Source organism: Phacochoerus africanus, chromosome 4 (assembly GCF_016906955.1).
Source record: "Phacochoerus africanus isolate WHEZ1 chromosome 4, ROS_Pafr_v1, whole genome shotgun sequence".
Classification (NCBI taxonomy): domain Eukaryota; kingdom Metazoa; phylum Chordata; class Mammalia; order Artiodactyla; family Suidae; genus Phacochoerus; species Phacochoerus africanus.
Window position 1 is genome coordinate 88,742,382 of NC_062547.1, and position 17,268 is coordinate 88,759,649.

At 43.7% G+C, this 17,268-nt stretch overlaps 1 protein-coding gene across 1 annotated transcript in view; it reads left to right on the forward strand.

Moving 5' to 3' along the window:
* Positions 1–4,068: 4,068 nt before the first annotated feature.
* Positions 4,069–17,268, forward strand: part of THBS4 (thrombospondin 4) — a 50,431-nt gene continuing 37,231 nt past the window's right edge. The window contains exons 1-2 of the mRNA XM_047778185.1: positions 4,069–4,348; positions 10,647–10,850. Of these exons, the coding sequence (XP_047634141.1) occupies positions 4,261–4,348; positions 10,647–10,850 (292 nt within the window). The 5' untranslated portion in view covers positions 4,069–4,260. The remainder of the gene's footprint in view (positions 4,349–10,646; positions 10,851–17,268) is intronic.

Genomic DNA, 17,268 nt, shown 5'->3' on the forward strand with positions numbered 1-17,268 from the left:
GGCTGTGGCATAAATGTCATCACACATTAGAATGTAAATCATATTCCCTTTAAACCATCTTTAAATGTTAATTACTATCTTCTATTTCTATTCCTTTTAAGGATTCAAGTAGAGGAATTTCCCATGTAGCACAGTGGGTTAAGGATCCGGCAGTACCGCAACTGTGGTGTGGGTTCGATCCCTAGCCCGGGAACTTCCACATGCTGGGGGTATAGGAAAAAAAAAAAATTCAAGTGGAAAACTTGACATAAGTTGGAGTTCCCATCGTGGCTCAGTGGTTAATGAACCCAACTAGGAACCATAAGGTTGTGGGTTCGATCCCTGGCCTCGCTCAGTGGGTTAAGGATCCGGTGTTGCCGTGATCTGTGGTGTAGGTTGCAGATGAGGCTCGGATCCCACGTTGCTCTGGCTCTGGCGTAGGCTGGCAGCTACAGTTCCGATTAGATCCCTAGCCTGTGAACCTCCATATGCCACAGGTGCAGCCCTAGAAAAGACCAAAAAAAAAGGAAAAAAAAGAAAACTCGACATAACTAATGATAAATTTAATCATATATTAATAGACAACTATCAGCTTCTATGTAGCTGTGCTAAATAACAGTATGTTATATGAGTAATTTTTCCCACTTCAGAAGAACAGGAGGAGCAGGACCAGAGTGGGTATTCCCACGCCCACCAACAAAAAGGTTTGAAAAGGTTACTCACATTGTCAGGCTTTCTGGTGAAAGCGGAGGGGCTCCCAAGCAGGTCTGTAGATGGCTTCAGAGAGCAGGGAAAGGAGACTGGCTTTGGAGTTTTCATGATGGTTAGGGTGTGAGGCTAGGGAGAGGGTTTCCATACACAGTCGAGAGCTTGCGCAGCACCAAAGGAAGGAGCACCCAGGCTTTCTTATCAACTTGCTCAGATGAGGGACCAAAAGGAAGGGGAGTGGTGAAGCTTGAAAGCTGTCAGCAAACATCAAAAATGGGGTCATACTCTGTTACAACAGTCAGAAATGGAACAAATCTAGTGTATCAGTTGCTACAATATTTCTGTATGGCTGCAATAATATTACATAACAAGCAGCCCCAAAATCTTAATGGCATACAAAAATAAACTCATTGCTTGCATACCTGGAGTCAAGAAGACAGCCCTGCTGATGTTGCCTGAAACTACTCACCTGTGTGAGTCAGCTGTCTGCTGATTTCAGCTGGCTTTGCCCAGGGTGGCTGTGGGTGACTCAGCTCTGCTCCATGTCTCATCCTCCAACAGGCTAGCACAGCCATGCTGTCACAGCAAAGACAGAGGTAGAAGGGTAAGTCAAGTCCAATCACAAGTATGTTTTAAGCTTCTGCTTGTAGGACCTTTGCTAAATTCCTATTGACCAAGAAAGCTACATGGCCAATCTTAGAAAAGTAAACAATATATAGAGAAGAGTGAAGCATTGGGGCCATTTTTTGCAATCTATGGCAAGAATGGATTATTAACATATCAAAACCTCTTACTCTACAGTGCCAAGAGAAGGAAGGTCAGTTCAATGAGCTGCTCACTATTAAGTGCCAGCACTGGAATTGGGACTACAAAATAAATGAGATAGTGCTAAAGAGCTCACAGTCTGATATTGGGGGAAAATTAAATAAATATAGTCCTAAAATAAATGAAAATTCAGTGCAATAAATATAACAACAGATTTTTTTTTATCTTTTTGTCTTTTTTTTCCTTTGTCTTTTTAGGGCCACACCAAAGGCATGTGGAGGTTCCCAGGCTAGGGGTTCAGTCAGAGCTGTAGCTGCTGGCCTACGCCACAGCCACAGCAACACGGGATCCAAGCCTTGTCTTGGATCTACACCACAGCTCATGGCAACGCTGGATCCTTAACCCACTGAGCAAGGTGAGGGATGGAACCAGCATCCTCATGGATACTAGTCAAGTTCATTAACCACTGAGCCACAACAGGAACTCAACTTTTTTTTTTTTTTTTTTTTTTGGTCTTTTTGCCTTTTCTAGGGCCGCTTCCCTTGGCATACAGAGGTTCCCAGGCTAGGGGTCTAATCAGAGCTGTAGCCACCAGCCTACCCCACAGCCACAGCAACGCGGGATCCGAGCTGGGTCTGCGACCTACACCACAGCTCACAGCAATGCCAGATCCTTAACCCACTGGGCAAGGCCTGGGATAGAACCAGAAATCTCACGGTTCCTAGTCGGATTCGTTAACCACTGTGCCACGACAGGAACTCCAGTGTTTTCTTTCTTTCTTTTTTTTTTTTTTTTAACAACAGATATTTTAAAGAGATAGCACAGAGGAGAAAACAACTCTCTCCTCATTTACCATAAATTTCATCGCCAATTTAATGAATTTTATCATAGTCAAATTTCCTCTTGATTGTGAGTACATAAAAAGCTGACTGAGCTTCCCCAAAGAATAGCTCCATGAAAAGGCAGTCTCTTTAAAAGCAAAACTAAATTGTTAAGTTCTATTAGGCTGGCAGAAAAGCTTTTGATTCTTTTGTTGTTCAGTGACAATGGTCATTTAGTTTCAACCAATATTTATTATGTGCCTACCTGTGCAGGCTATTTTGAGGGAAATTTGCTAGGATTTTGGAATGCCTAGTAAAAATGACTAAACAAAAATGATTAAGAAAACAGCATTTTCTGTCAACTTACATTTTAGTCCTGCTTACTCTTAAGTCCACTGCATAAAACATACATGAGCAAAACTGTTTCATTAACGTAGAAGTTGGGACCCTGCAGCCCCCTCTAACCCAGGCCACTCCTGAGGATGCTGTTTGGAGACTTGAAGAGTCTCTAGACTAATTCATCTCACTAGCGTGCAGCCACATGGCGGGAAACATGTGCCCTTTGTGTCTTCATTGCTCTCTCAGTGTAGACGTGTGGTGACCCGCTCTATACAGTGACTTGAGTGTAATGTGGCATTAACTGAAGCCTGGATTAGAACTATGTTAGATCTCAAATGGAAGGAAGCTTTGAATATAGCTCACAAATTCCCAGGTCCTTAGCTGTAAATGGAGTTATAACTAGGGTGTGTGGGGGTGGGTATTCTTGCCCAGTTTGGCAACAAGATAATGCCTTAATCTTCCAGCCTGTAGCAGACAGCTTCTTAAACTTTGAGATGGAATTCTTTTGAGACTTAGAGATAGGGATATAAATACTTTGCTGGATTTTCTCCATTAGTCAAGGCTGTTTAAGAGGGAAAAGTTTGCCATTGTTCTGAAATATTTTTTCCTCTAGTTAATCCACATTATTTTTAGGGGGCTTTGCCTAAGAGTAAGACTCCTTCCTTACGTTCCTTCTCTCTCTTTTAGGTCCTACTCCCAAGCTTTAAACTGCCACATGGAATCTTTTGGGAGGGCAGAACAGAAGTGGGCAGGCAGTGTTTGGAAGCCGGACTGAAAATAAATTTTCCATAAAACACTACCATCCTATAAATGGTTCTGTCTGGATGGGTTCCTTGAGATGTATTTTGTTTCCATTAAAAAACTCAAAAACTTTGAAACACTGTTCACATCTCAAAACTTGATCGAGAAAATCTTCAACATTTGAAGTACTGAAGAAAAAGTTTGAAGAAATAAAAGAAACCAAGTGTTCTCTGAACCACCTTAGGAGGCAAAAGGATCCTGGGGAGCCTTCAGGGTTCGTTGGGAAGGGAACCCAAGATGGGCATTAAAAGCCTGTCCAAACCCGGTTCTTCTGTTTAGAAAACAAGAGAAGGACAAGAAGTAGAAGACCGATGGTGCCCAAAGCTAGCGGGTCAGCGTCACTTTCTTGCTCCTTTGCCTCTTTCTTCTCCTTTGTCTCTACCGGGTCCTGCGTGTCCTCACATTCTCACCAGCCCCTGACTGCCCATCCTCGTTCTTCCCATCCTCCTAAACCCCCTCGCCAGCGACTACGCCCACCCACCCCAGGACCAGATCTGCCCGGGGCGCCGTCCACACGTTCATGTCTTTCCACCGCCCACGTTCCCCGCTCCGGCAGTCCCCACACTTCCCGGCCAGAGGGGATCTCGGCCAAGGGGGCCGCCCTGGCCTCGGCCCTCCCCCGCCCCGGGCCGGCCAGACCATAAAGCGCCCAGCGCAGCCGCCAGCGCACCCAGCTGTGCGGCGCGGAAACGCGAGCACCGCCCCCGACGGCAGCGGACGCCGCGCTCCCCTCACCTGCGCCGCCCGCCGGGCTCCTGACCCAGGCACCGCGCACCGCCCACCCACTCGGGCAGGGCCCACCGTGCCGTACTCGCGCGCGCGCTCGCAGGGAGCCCTAAGAACCAACATGCTGGCCCCGCGCGGAGCCGCCCTGCTTCTCCTGCACCTGGCCCTGCAGCCGTGGCTGGCGGCCGGCGCCCAGGCCACCCCCCAGGGTAAGTGGGCGCGAGCCGGGGCGGGCGCCACGGGCCCGGGTCCCTCGGTCATGGTCGAGGAACCCGCCGTCCCGCTGCTCCCCTTGGGCGAATTTGGTTCCTGGGGCCTCGCTCGGCACCTCTCTGTCCCTCTGGGTCAGAGTCAAAGCATTTTGTGCTTGGAAGTGGTAATTAGCGATTAGAATCTTTGGAAATTCGATTATCCAGCGATTAAGACCAATTCCCCATACAGTAGTTTGAGGGATGCAAAACTTATTTTCAGGCTAAGCAAAGACTAGGGGTTTACTTCCAAGCTTAAGGCGCGGCCCTAGCCCTCGAACGCACAGGTTCCGTCTGGAGTAGGATGAAATCCGGGTTGTGTCCGCCTGGGCTCTCTCGGGCCCGCCCTCCCCTTCACCCCTTGCAGCCTAAATCCTTCAACACCAGGAACCACGTTCGCCCAGATGGTCTGAGGCTGACACCCCAGAGAAAGGGGCAGTATTTCTCTTTTGTTCTGCCGCTCGCCTTTTTCTGCTCCAACTTTGCTTGGGACCCTGAGGCCTCCTTTGGGGGTGGGACTGATCTCTTGCTTCTTGAGGGAAATGGAACAGGAAGAACTGAGAAATGGGTCTGCTCTACTCTAAAACTTCGATAAATAATTTGAAAAGCCAACTGGATAATCAGCCTTCAAACTCCTTCGTGAGATGGAGTGAAAATAACGGTTGGGCAGAAAGCACTTAAAGCTTAAACAGAATTTTGAAAAGACCCAAAGGAAGGAATTATTTAAGCAAGAGAAGGTCTTATGGCCCTAACTGGCTACCCCGTGATGATCTTCATCTGTTTGAAATCGATGCCTGGCGTTGATTAATTACTGACTAAGGAAATAAAGCTGGGAGAGACATGCACCTTGAAGTAAAAACTGTTATTTCTAAAACTAGAATGAAGAATGCCTGTGCAGGTCTTCTCAAGTTCCTGTCCTTCCTACTGCACTAATGGTCTGTTTAAACTTTGCATTTCACCTAGTAACTCATTTTGCTTCCAGAGCAGGCAACCAAAATTGTGCGTGCAGGAGGATACTGTACTGCTTTTTATTTGGGTTGAAATATTTTCCATGTTGTCGTTGACAGTATTTATTCATTGCGACCTTGCTTCTAGGGAGGTAAGAAAGGAAGCCCTTTTTAAAAATTGAAGGATGATTGACATATAATGTTATTTTAGTTTCAGGTGTACAACATAATGATTTGATAATTGTATACACTGCAAAATGACCATCACTATAAGTCGAATTAACATCCATCACCTACATTTTTTTTCCTTGTGATGAGAACTTTTAAGATCTCCTCTCTAAGCAACTTTCAAATATGCAATACAGTATTATTAGCTATAGTGACCGGGCTGTACCATACATCCCCATGGCTTACTTATTTTATAACTGGAAGTTGGTACGATTTGACCTCTTTCACCTACTTTACCCTACCCCCACCCTTCACATCTGGCAACCACCAATCTGTTCTCTGCATCTATGAGTTCTTTTTGGTTCATTTGTTTTTAAGATTCCACATATGAATGAGATTATAGAGCACTGGTCTTTCTCTTACGCTTTTCTCTTATGCTCTTATGTTTTCTCTTACGCTTAGTTACACGAAGCATAACACCCTCTATGTCCATTGATATTGTCATAAATGGCAACATTTTATTCCTTTTTATGACTAAACAGTATGCTATTGTATATATGTGTATATATATGTATATGTGAGATATGTATGTATATATATATATATATATATATATCTCACATTTTCTTTATGCATTCATCCATTGATGGACACAGGATGTTTTCATATCTTGGCTATTTAAATAGTGCTGTAAGAATTTGAGGGTACATTTATCTTTTGAGGTTAATGGTTTTGTTTTCTTTAGATAAATTCCCAGAAGCAGAATTCCTGGATTATATGATAGTTCTATTTTTAATTTTTTGAGTAACCTTTATACTGTTTTCCATAGTGTCTGTACCAACTTACATTCCCACCAATGGCATACAAGAGTCCCTTTTTCTCTACATTCTCACTAACACTCACTATTTCTTGTCTTTTTGTTAATAGCCATTCTTACAGATGTGAGGTGATGTCTCATTGTGGTTTTGATTTGCATTTCCTTCATGATTAGTGATGTTGGACATCTTTTCATGTGCCTGTTGGCCGTTTGTATCTCTTCTTTAGAAAAATGTTTATTCAGGGAGTTCCCGTTGTGGCGCAGTGGTTAACGAATCCGACTAGGAACCATGAGGTTGCGGGTTCAATCCCTGCCCTTGCTCAGTGGGTCAAGGTTCCGGCGTTGCCGTGAGCCGTGGTGTAGGTCGCAGACATGGCTCAGATCCTGCGTTGCTGTGGCTCTGGCATAGGCTGGCAGCTACAGCTCCGATTCGACCCCTAGCCCAGGAACCTCCATATGCCGAGGGAGCGGCCCAAGAAATGGCAAAAAGACAAAAAAAAAGTTTATTCATATTTTCTGTCTACTTTTAAATCTGGTTGGGTTTTATTATTTATTTTTGCGGTTTTTTTGGTTTTGCTGTTGAGTTGTACGAGTTCTTTATATGCTTTCAGTATTAACCCCTTATCAGAGATGTGATTTGCAGATTCTTCTCCCATTCTGTAGGTTGCCTTTTTAATTTCATTGTTTTGCTTTACTGTGCAGAAGCTTTTTGGTGTGATGTAGTCCCACTTGTTTGTATTTTCTTTTTGTTGCCTTTGCTTTTGGGGTCAGAAAGGATGCTTTTTAACACAACTGTAAAGTTTTCTTGGAGTTTCTGCTGTGGCGCAGTGAATTAATGATGCAGCTTTGTCTCTCTGGATGCACCAGTTCAATCCCCTGTCCAACACAGTGGGTTAAGGATCCAGCATTGCTGCAGCTGTGGCATAGGTTGCAGCTCCCTCTCAAATTCGATCCCTATCAGGGAACTTCCACATGCTGCAGGTGCAGCTGGAAAAAAAAAGTTTTCTTATTGCAGACCTTATTTAATATACTTGATTTCATGAGTGTGATATTTTGTGTTACATCAATTCTTTACATTTGAGCACACAACTTCATGGTGTGCTGCAGGAATTTTTGCTTCTTCTTAGATGGAGCTGCCTCTTTTATGGAGGCTTGGAATCGGACTATGTACTTCCTAAATTATCTGGTTAATTTAGTTGCTGTGGATGATCTGATTAAGTCAAGTTTCTGATAGATTCTTTTATTGAGTTAATTAGTCTTGCAGTTATCAGCTCAACTGAATAATTTGCTTATCTCCTTTTTCTTATGAGCTGCTTCTCTAGTCTTATTAGTATGTATTCGATTTTCATACCCTGGTAGTTGGGCTCATCAGTAGCAGTAATTTCATCTCCAACACCAGCAGGTTGTGCTTAGATCCTGGTGCTATTACTAAGGTGTAATAAGATCAGGAGAAATTTGTAGGGTCTCATTTCTTTTTCAAAACACTCTCCAAACTCATTACTAACTAATCCCAATGCTGCCTCTTGAGAGAGAAGCCAGTAGATTAGACAAACCATACAGATTGAAATACGGTAAATTTAGCTTGAGTTGAATTAGGAGATAATCATGGTCAAAGCAAGAATCAAGAACACAAAGAGTTTATTTTGGCATGCAGTTGCTATCTCTTAAACACACGTCTCTTTCCCGAAGACGCCTTGTCCTGAATGGAACTTTTAAACATATTGCCTTATTTCACTTTGCTCTCACTGGTGGAAGTATAAAGTTTCCAGTTCTCTGGAAATTTAAACATTCTGTGCCCCTTTTGAAGTACAGTAGGCAGCAGTCTTCCTGTTTGGGGAATGTGGGATGCTAGAAGGAACATAACAGATATTCTGCTTTCCAACACTGCTAGTATTAAAATCATTACTGTGTAAAGTCCTTGGAACACATGAAAGAAACAATATAGATCTAATCTGAAGACAGATTGTCTTTTTATTAAAAAGAGTAGACATTTGGAAGTAACTGGGCTTTTGCCTGTTGGTTTTATAACTTTGATTCTTTTTCTTTTTGTACAAAAGCAGTGCTTGTTCATTATTTTTTAAAAATCAGACAAGCAAAATAAAAAGAAATGAAACATGTATAATTACACAACCCAGAGATAGCTGGTATCCATGTTAGCATTTTGTTGAACTGTCTTTCAAATCTTTTTCTATGCAAATATATATGTATATATATATATTTCAAATGGGAGCCTGTTATACATATAGTTTTATGATCCTTTTACACTTAATATATCAGGAACATCTTTCCATATCTAAATATCCCACTGCATTATCCTTTTTAATAGGTAGTATTCCACTTTTGAGTGAACCTAAATTCATCTAAGGCTCTAACATAGAACACTTAGTTGTTGTCAGTGTTTTGATGTGATGAATAATTTGTTGAATATTTGCGGTGCTACAGGGTGGCTTGGGATGGCTAAAATCTCCATGATCTCTGTCAAGCCCGTCTCTGCTAAGGACAATTTATGTTTTTATGACAAAGTGCTATGCCAGCAACGATTCAGGCTTCCCATCTCTTCCAATTACATTTTCACATAACTCCTTCCTAAATAGAAACTCTGAAGTTACCACTGGTGGTGAATCTCCTTGTACCTAAATACATTACCATGTTGTCCATTATTTCCTTAAAATAAATTCCTATAGTTCAATCTCTAAATCAAAAAGTATGTGTGTCTTAGGGCCTTTGATACTGTTTTTATTGTTTTTCCAATTTGATGGTGAGAATAATCTTATTGTTTATGTTAGCAATTCTTTCACCATTAATCACTTAGATACATATTATATATGTATGTGTGCTTATTTGTCTTTGTAACTCTTTTTATGTAAATGTTCTTTGCCCCATTTTTTCTTTTTTTCTTTTTCTTTTTTTTTGTCTTTTTCTCTTTTTAGGGCCTCACCCACAGCATATGGAGGTTCCCAGGCTAGAGGTCGAATCAGAACTACAGCTGCCAGCCTGCGCCAGAGCCACAGCAATACCAAATCCAAGCCGCGCCCTACACCACAGCTCACGGCAACGCCAGATCCTTAGCCCAGGCCAGGGAGCGAACCCGCAACATCACAGTTCCTAGTTGGATTCATTTCGACTGTGCCATGACGGGAGCTCCCCGTCTTTCTATTAGGTTACTTATTTTGTTGATTTGTAAAACTGCTTTATAAATTGTGGGTTGATACTGTGACTCTTTTTAGTACCCACACTATTGTATCCAGGAAACAGCTCTGGAGCCTGAAGTTCATGCAGGTTATGGAATTGTTCAAAAAATATTTGCATAAACCAAGAGAAATACTAAGTAACTTTTAGTGGGTACTACCCAACTTTGACTTTCACCTTTTAAATTAACTGAACCGACTTTTTCATAGCTTTCATAAAGTTTGAGAGAAAGTGTTACTGGCTTCTTTCCTCATTGAGGTTTTTTGGTTTTTTTGTTTCTCTGTTTGTTTTTGGCTTTTTTTGCTTTTAAGAGCCACACTTGAGGTATATGGAAGTTCTCGAGGAGTCGAATCAGAGCTACAGCTGCTGACCTACACCACAGCAATGCAGGATCCAAGCTTTACCTGCAACCTACACTACAGTTCATGGCCGTGCTGGATCCATGACCCACTGAGTGAGGGCAGGGATTGAACCTGCATCCTCATGGTTACTAGGCAGATTCATTTCTGTTTACAGTGTGCCACAACAGGAACTCCCCACACTGGCATTTCTTAGCAGAGAAATACTGGGCAACTGTAAATGCACAAAAGGGGAACATTTAGGTCTCATAAAGGTGGCACATTGTTTTGCTGACAGTGTATCTCCCACCACCTCCATGCTTTCTGCTGCATCCCCTGTGTCATTTTATCACTGACCAGGAAAAGACAATTGGTTCTGGTCCAGGAGGCACATGAGGGACCCCAGGGCAGACATTCACAGCTAGAACATAAGAAAATCAATGATTTGGATGCACTCACCTGCCCCCCTTCCTTACATATTAAGTGTTCAGTGCTTTTCCTAATGGACATTTTCTGAGTCACTATTTCTTCAGCCAGATGCTGAATTGGGGGTTTGAAAATTTTGTCTTCTCTTAGGGACTATAACCGAGTGATGAAGAGGATATTACATTTCTCTCATTCAACTGTCCAGCCACTGTAAGAGTGATGAGGAAGAGCTGGCAAGTTTGACAGCGTGGGAAAATGATGACAATGTCCGTTTACTTCCCAGCTTCCTGTCCAGTCATCTCCCTTCAAAACCCGTGTTTGCCCCAAATTTAAGTCTTTGACTCATTGTCCCTTTTCTCCCCCTTTCTCCCCAGTCTTTGACCTTCTGCCATCCGCCAGCCAGAGGCTGAACCCGAGTGTTCTGCAGCCCATCCTGTCAGACCCCACCCTGAACGAGCTCTATGTGATCTCCACCTTCAAGCTGCAGACAAAAAGCTCAGCCACCATCTTCGGCCTTTACTCTTCTGCTGACAACAGCAAATATTTTGAATTTACTGTGATGGGGCGCTTAAACAAAGGTAAGCAAGTTTGTAGAAAGCATTTTCTTAAATATCCTGCTTTGCCTCTTCCGGGATGTGAGGGCCTCCTTTCCTTATGATGGGTCCCCACACTGTTGCTGTGCCAACTTCTTCTGGGTGTACCTTTACCTCTGTAGAGAGGGGCGGTTGATAGTGGGAGAAAGAATGAAGAATTGCTGGTGGCCAAAATGCCTTTTGACATGGTTCCATCCTCAGGTTATTCTGGATCTAGTTCTGGAAGGGACAGGACCCAGGACAATTTAGGCCACTCTGTGGGTCCCCTCAAGCTGCTATAGCAAATGCCATAGACTGGGTGGCTTAAGCAAGAGACATTTGTTCCCCCCAGGCCTGGAGGCTGCTGAGCCCAAGATCAAGGTGCCAGTAGATTTGGTTCCTGGTGAGAGCATGGCCCCTGGCTTATTGACAGGCACATTCTTATGTGTCCTCACGTGGCCTTTCTTCATTGTGTGCCAGTGAAGAGAGTTCTGTCTCATAAGGACACTAATGCCATCATGGGACCCCACTCTCATGACCTAACCTAGAGCTAATCACGTCCTCAAGGCCCACTTCCTGATACCATCACATCAGGAGTAGGGACTTCAATATCTGAATTGGAGGGGAGAGGGGGACACAAGTGTTGAGCCCATAACCACCACCTTTGGGAGCACATGGCTTAGCAGACCCAACTCCTAGCTCTGCAAGCACCTTCCTGGTCTTGATGGAGACAGTCCACCTCAGCAGTTGCATTAAATGAACAGCTCTCTTTTCTAGCTGTTCTGAGCCAGTTGACACAGGTCTGTGCTTTGTTTGGTCCCTCTGCTGTCACATGTTTCACTGTCAAAGTGAGTTCCTACATGTCCTACCAAATGACTTCAGAAGAAAAAGATCACTGTTTTTTCATCTCCTCTCTTCCCACCCATGCCCTGGGGACAACACCTGTTCCTGCTTATGGAGGAATGTGACAGATACGTGTCCATGCTACTTCATGCTTTTAATAAAAATAAAAAAAAAAAAGAGGACTGGTCCTTCAGGCTAGATTTTCTCTTTGTTTCATTGTGCTTTTACCAAGTAGGTATTTCTCAACCTTTAGACGCTCTCAGATATTAAGTGATTGAACACTTACATCTGCAGGTGTTAGGTGCTAAAAGGACTTCCTAATCCCAAGCTTTCATAAGATGACAGAATCAAAAAGCCAGAAGGAATGAGGGTTTTAATCCCTTTTATGTCAAGTTACAATATCCTCTTTCCCTTCCCGTACCCCTCACAAGTTTGTTTTGTCTGTTCCTCTCTGCCGCTCAGGGGTGGTGCTGAGGTTTTAGGTAATGCTCTGGCCTAAGGAGTGGGGACGTGGTTCGTGATTCAGTAGATGATTCAACCTTTCCTGCTTTATCTGCCCCCCTTTAGTCCCAATGGGCATGATCTCGCCCATCTCACTGCCTTGATTCAGAGAACCCCACTTCGCCTCACGTCTATTGAAGGAATAGCTCCTCTTCCAACAACCCAGCTCTTCTGTTTGATCTATAAAAACTGCCCTTCATCTAAGGAACAGTAACTTTTCACTAAACCTTCTTTTTTAAATGCCTTGGAAGCTTTTTCTTTGCGCTCATTCTGCTCAGTGGCTAAAAGGCCCTCTGTAGAGTGAAAAACTCTGCTTCTAGCCTTTCACTCTCACAGAATCTCACCCTCTATTTCTAGTTTGGCCATTGTGAGAAAACAAGGGGGCAAGGTCTCCCAAGCTGATTTTTTTCTGTTCGCTCTGTGTCATCCAGGGTGATGCTAGATAGATGGATAGGAAGGGGGGTTCTTCATGCATTTCCTTTGAAGAATCACCAGTCGTGTGAGTAAGCAGTGTATACCAGCTGATCTCCATGTTAGGGGAGAAAAAAACAAGAGAAAAGGATTGTGAATAGCTCTCTACCTGCCAGAAAAGATAAAAAGCACTTTGGAGGGGGGGAGATTTTTTTAGAGGTGTCTTAAAAGCATTCAGAAATGAAAATTCTCAGAAAACAAAGGGGAATTGATACTAGTGTGAGAGTTGGGAGATTTGAACAGTTTGACATAGAGAATTTCCCTGGTGCAAAAGGAAAAATACAGAGATGGGCCATCCCTCAGGAATCTGAAAGTTCTAGGAAAGAGCAGCAGCCCGTTCTGCCTGGACCAAGAAAGGGATATGGTTGAGTCCATCGAGTCCAAGGAAAAGATGTGGCATCTGGCTGTGACTGCCCATTGAGATGTTTAGCAGTGGGGTTGGGCTGCACCCCTCAGGCCTACAAATCTTATTGCCCAGCCTCGAGACCAAAGAAAGAGCTCAGAGACAGTGACAGAGACATCCATGGGTTTTTTTGTTTTGTTTTGTTTTGGCTTTTTTTTTTTTTTTTTTTTTTTTTGTCTCTCAGGGCTGCGCCCAGGGCATATGGAAGTTCCTAGGCTAGGGGTCCAATCAGAGCTGTAGCCGCCGGCCTACGCCACAGCCACAGCAACTCAGGATCTGAGCTGCATCTGTGACCTGCACCACAGCTCGTGGCAACACTGGATCCTTAACCCACTGAGGGAGGCCAGGGATCAAACTGCCACCTCATGGTTTCTAGCCGGATTCGTTTCCACTGCGCCACAGCGGGAACTCCAAGACATCCATGGTTTATTGGACGGGGGATCTTACATGTCTGCAGCAAAAGGTCCTGGAGTGACACCCCACTGTGTATGGCAGATAGAAAGCAAGACAAGGCACTTGGGAAAGAAGGAGGCTACCATTTATAGGAGAAATTGACCTCAGGTTGGCTCATCAGTTACCAGGGAAACCAGCAGCCGAGGGACGTTGCTCACAGCCCCTCGGGTTAACCACCATCACGAGGGCAGATGTTTCCCTTTAATAAACTAGCAGGTGGAGCCATTCTGGCCTAAGGATTAGGCCATTCACCTGAGGATAGGTGAAACGGGGTTGCAAGGACCAAGAGAACAGCCATCATAAGTAGCCTGCCATGATTTGCAGGAGGTGGAGAATCATCTTCCTGGAAGGTGAGCCCCAGTCCTTATTCAGCAGGCAAGGCTCATCTCCTTTTCTGTTGCGCAGCCTGGAAAACAGTGAAACAGAAGTAATCAGTGTGTATCTATAGTGACTTAAAATGCTGGAGAGGGAAAGAGGACACAACTTTCCCTTTATCAAAGGCTGTGATTTGAGAGAGGGTGACTGCACAGATAGCATCAAAGAGCACGCTTTGGTTGTCTCTGGGCCTTAGATGAGCCCCTCTAAGAAACTGAAATGTGTCTCATGAAGACAGCAGAGAATGGGTTTGCCGCTAAGCCCTGCATTTCTGCTCTCACCCTCTCCAGGTCATCCCACCATGTCTGCCTCATCATTAGATCAAGTCATGCCTGACCCCAGAGACCTGTAGTGGCTTCCCATTCCAAACTAAATGTGGTGCAAATGTCCTTGCTTGGCATTCAGGGCTTTCCACTATCTGACTGCCACCCAGTCTTTCCCAATTCATCCATCCTTCCTAACCATCCACGCAGCCTGTGCTTTAGCTGAATGGACTACCTACCATTCCCTGGAAACCGCCCCCCCAGGCTGTGTCTCCTTCTCTGTGCTTTGGCTCTTGCCCTCTGCTTCCCACATACAAGCCCTGCACCATCCTCAGATACTGAAATCCTACACATGCAAGACACACCTCAAACTTGTGACTGACACCTTTCCTTATATGACTGTGTACCTCCACGGAAGGTGCTCCTCTTAGGCAGCCGTGTACTTGAATCACTTACAGGTCTTTTCTCCAATAGGTTATAAGTGCCCTGAAGGCAGGGATGAGCATCCCTTAACTCACCTTTGCATCTATTGCAGCAGGTGGCACCGTGCCCGGTACATAGAAGTGGCTCATGAAGTGATCGAATAGAGTAGCTTGGTTTATTAAAAAAGAGAGACGCTATTGTGGAAGTTCTAGAGTATACAGGGTCTGTCACATAGTAGTTCTGGCTCAGAATCATTTTTGAGTGTTGAAGACCATCTGCATGAGGATATGAAAGAGATACAGGTAGTATTTCTAATATAAATGATATATCAATTTATTCATGATGCAGGTGGTATAATCTTGGTAGACATAAACATTCTACAGAAACCACCCAGCTGGATAGATGATAGGGTTGATGATTTTCTTGAATCTGGCATAGAGGCAACTTTCCAGTTAGTATCCTGAGTTTTAGTCACAGTTAAAAGTCTTAACAACTGGGTCACCATGCGTACATCTCTGAATCGCTCTTAGGCTCAGTGTACTATCTCTAGAGTGGGGGTGATAACAGCTGCCTTCCAGGTTGATTGTAAGAACTGACTTATACAAAGTAGCTTTTTTTTAGATTGTGATGCTCAAATTTCAGGTTCCTGGGTAGATAGGCAGGTAGGTAGGTAGGTAGGTAGGTAGGTAGATGGTGAGAGATGGAGACACCTCTCTACTATTTAGGCAGCTGTCTTCCCAAAATGATTTGGTGGATTCTTGGCTTGCCTTAATGAAAGCTTCAGCTTCAGAAAAAGTATGAGAAGACTGCTTCTTTAGCCTTAATTTTCAAGCCACTGTGGAAATGAAAGGAACCCCAAGTAATGACTGGGGAGAGTCAGCCACACTCCTCAGCCTATGTATGATAGGCAAAGTCACATAGTTCCAGGTAGTTGCTCAGAAGCCTGCAGGTTAAAGAGATACTGCTTGAGAGGGAGCAAGGAGCTTAAAAATGAGAATTCTGAACCCAGCAATGAAGGGGGAAAATGAGGAGCCTCAAACACTAATAATAATACTTACTTATGGAGCCCTTACAGTGAACCAGGGCTGTGCTAAAGGCTCAACACTCATTTTCCCCTTTAACTTAAACAATATTCTTTTTTTTTTTTTTTGGTCTTTTTAGGGCCACACCAAAGTCATAAGGAGGTTCCCAGGCTAGGGGTCAAATCAGAGCGGTAGCTGCTGGCCTACACCACAGCCATGACTGGGACCTACACCACAGCTCATGGCAACGCCAGATCCTTAACCCACTGAGCAAGGCCGGGATGGAACCTGTGTCCTCATGGATGCTAGTCAGAATCGTTTCGTCGGGAACTCCCACAATATTCTTATGAGGTACCCTTGCATAAGCTCAGTTTTCAAGTGGTCGCATGCAGAAAGTGGAAAGAATTTTCATGAACTTCAGGACAACCCCTCAGAGGGTTGTATTACTATTCATGCATTTTGGGGTTGCCTGGAAAAGAAAGCTGGGATTACCTGAAGGCAAATAGGTTGACGAAAAAGAAAAAGTCATGCCAGATTATGAATTTTATGAAGTCACTCATTATATCTTTCAAAATAATACTTGTAAAAGCATTAAATGAGCTAGATAAATGGTACTGTTAGGGATTGGTGAATTGCCTTGTAGCAAAGTATCTAGTGGTTTTTGACAAGGCTCTATATTGGCCATTGAACTTTTCCACGGATCAGTGACTTAGGTGAAAACATCGATAGTACTTTACTCTGTATGCAGTTGGCACAGAGCCACAAAAAAAGAGTTGAACATGTTAGATGCCATTATCAAGATGAACAAGATCCTACCAGGCTGACACCATAGGGCACAATCAGATGAAATTTAACTATAATAAATGTAAATCCATCCTCTAGGAAGGAAATCACAGACACACAGGATGTGGGAGACCTGTCCTCAGTGAGTGTAGCCAACAACAGTAAGAACCAGCCAGTGCTGAGCATGGTGCCTGGCGCTTCGTAGTTGCTCAAAAAACACTTCCTGAATGAATGAATGAACAGATACGGTGATGCACCTTTTTAAGAAGCGTTTTCAATTTTAAGCTTCATTAGTACATACATGTGGCCAGATTAAGGGAGCTAATAGTCCCACTTCACTCCTCATTGTCCAGCTGCATCTAGAATCCTGTGTCTGGTTGTGGACATGTTTCACAGGGACACTGTCAAGTCAGAGAGTATCTTAAGGAAAATCAACAAACCAGTACCCCCTGGGTCTCTCTCTTTTTCTTTTTTTATTTTTTAAACCACATCACAAGTCACAAGTTAAAGGGACTCGAGAAATAAAGGAACCAGACAGAAGACATGAGAAAGATGAAAGTTGCCTTAAAATATTTGAAGAATATCATTTAGATTGAGGATAAGAGTAAATCTGTCTATAGTTCTGAAGAGTGAAATTAGGACACACTGGTGGAAGTCAGAGGAAACGGAGATTGGCTCTGAATTAGGAAAATCTGGAGGAGCAATCCAAAAGTGAAATGGGTTTTTCTGCAAAGTAATGAGTTCTTTGTTACTGGAAATGTGCTGGTAGAGGCTGCACTTTTATTGAAAGGATTTGTGAAGTGCGATATTAAGCTGGATGACTTATAATGCTAATATTCTGTGGCTCTACTGAGGCTAGAGAGCGTTCCATGGGCATTTAAGAAATT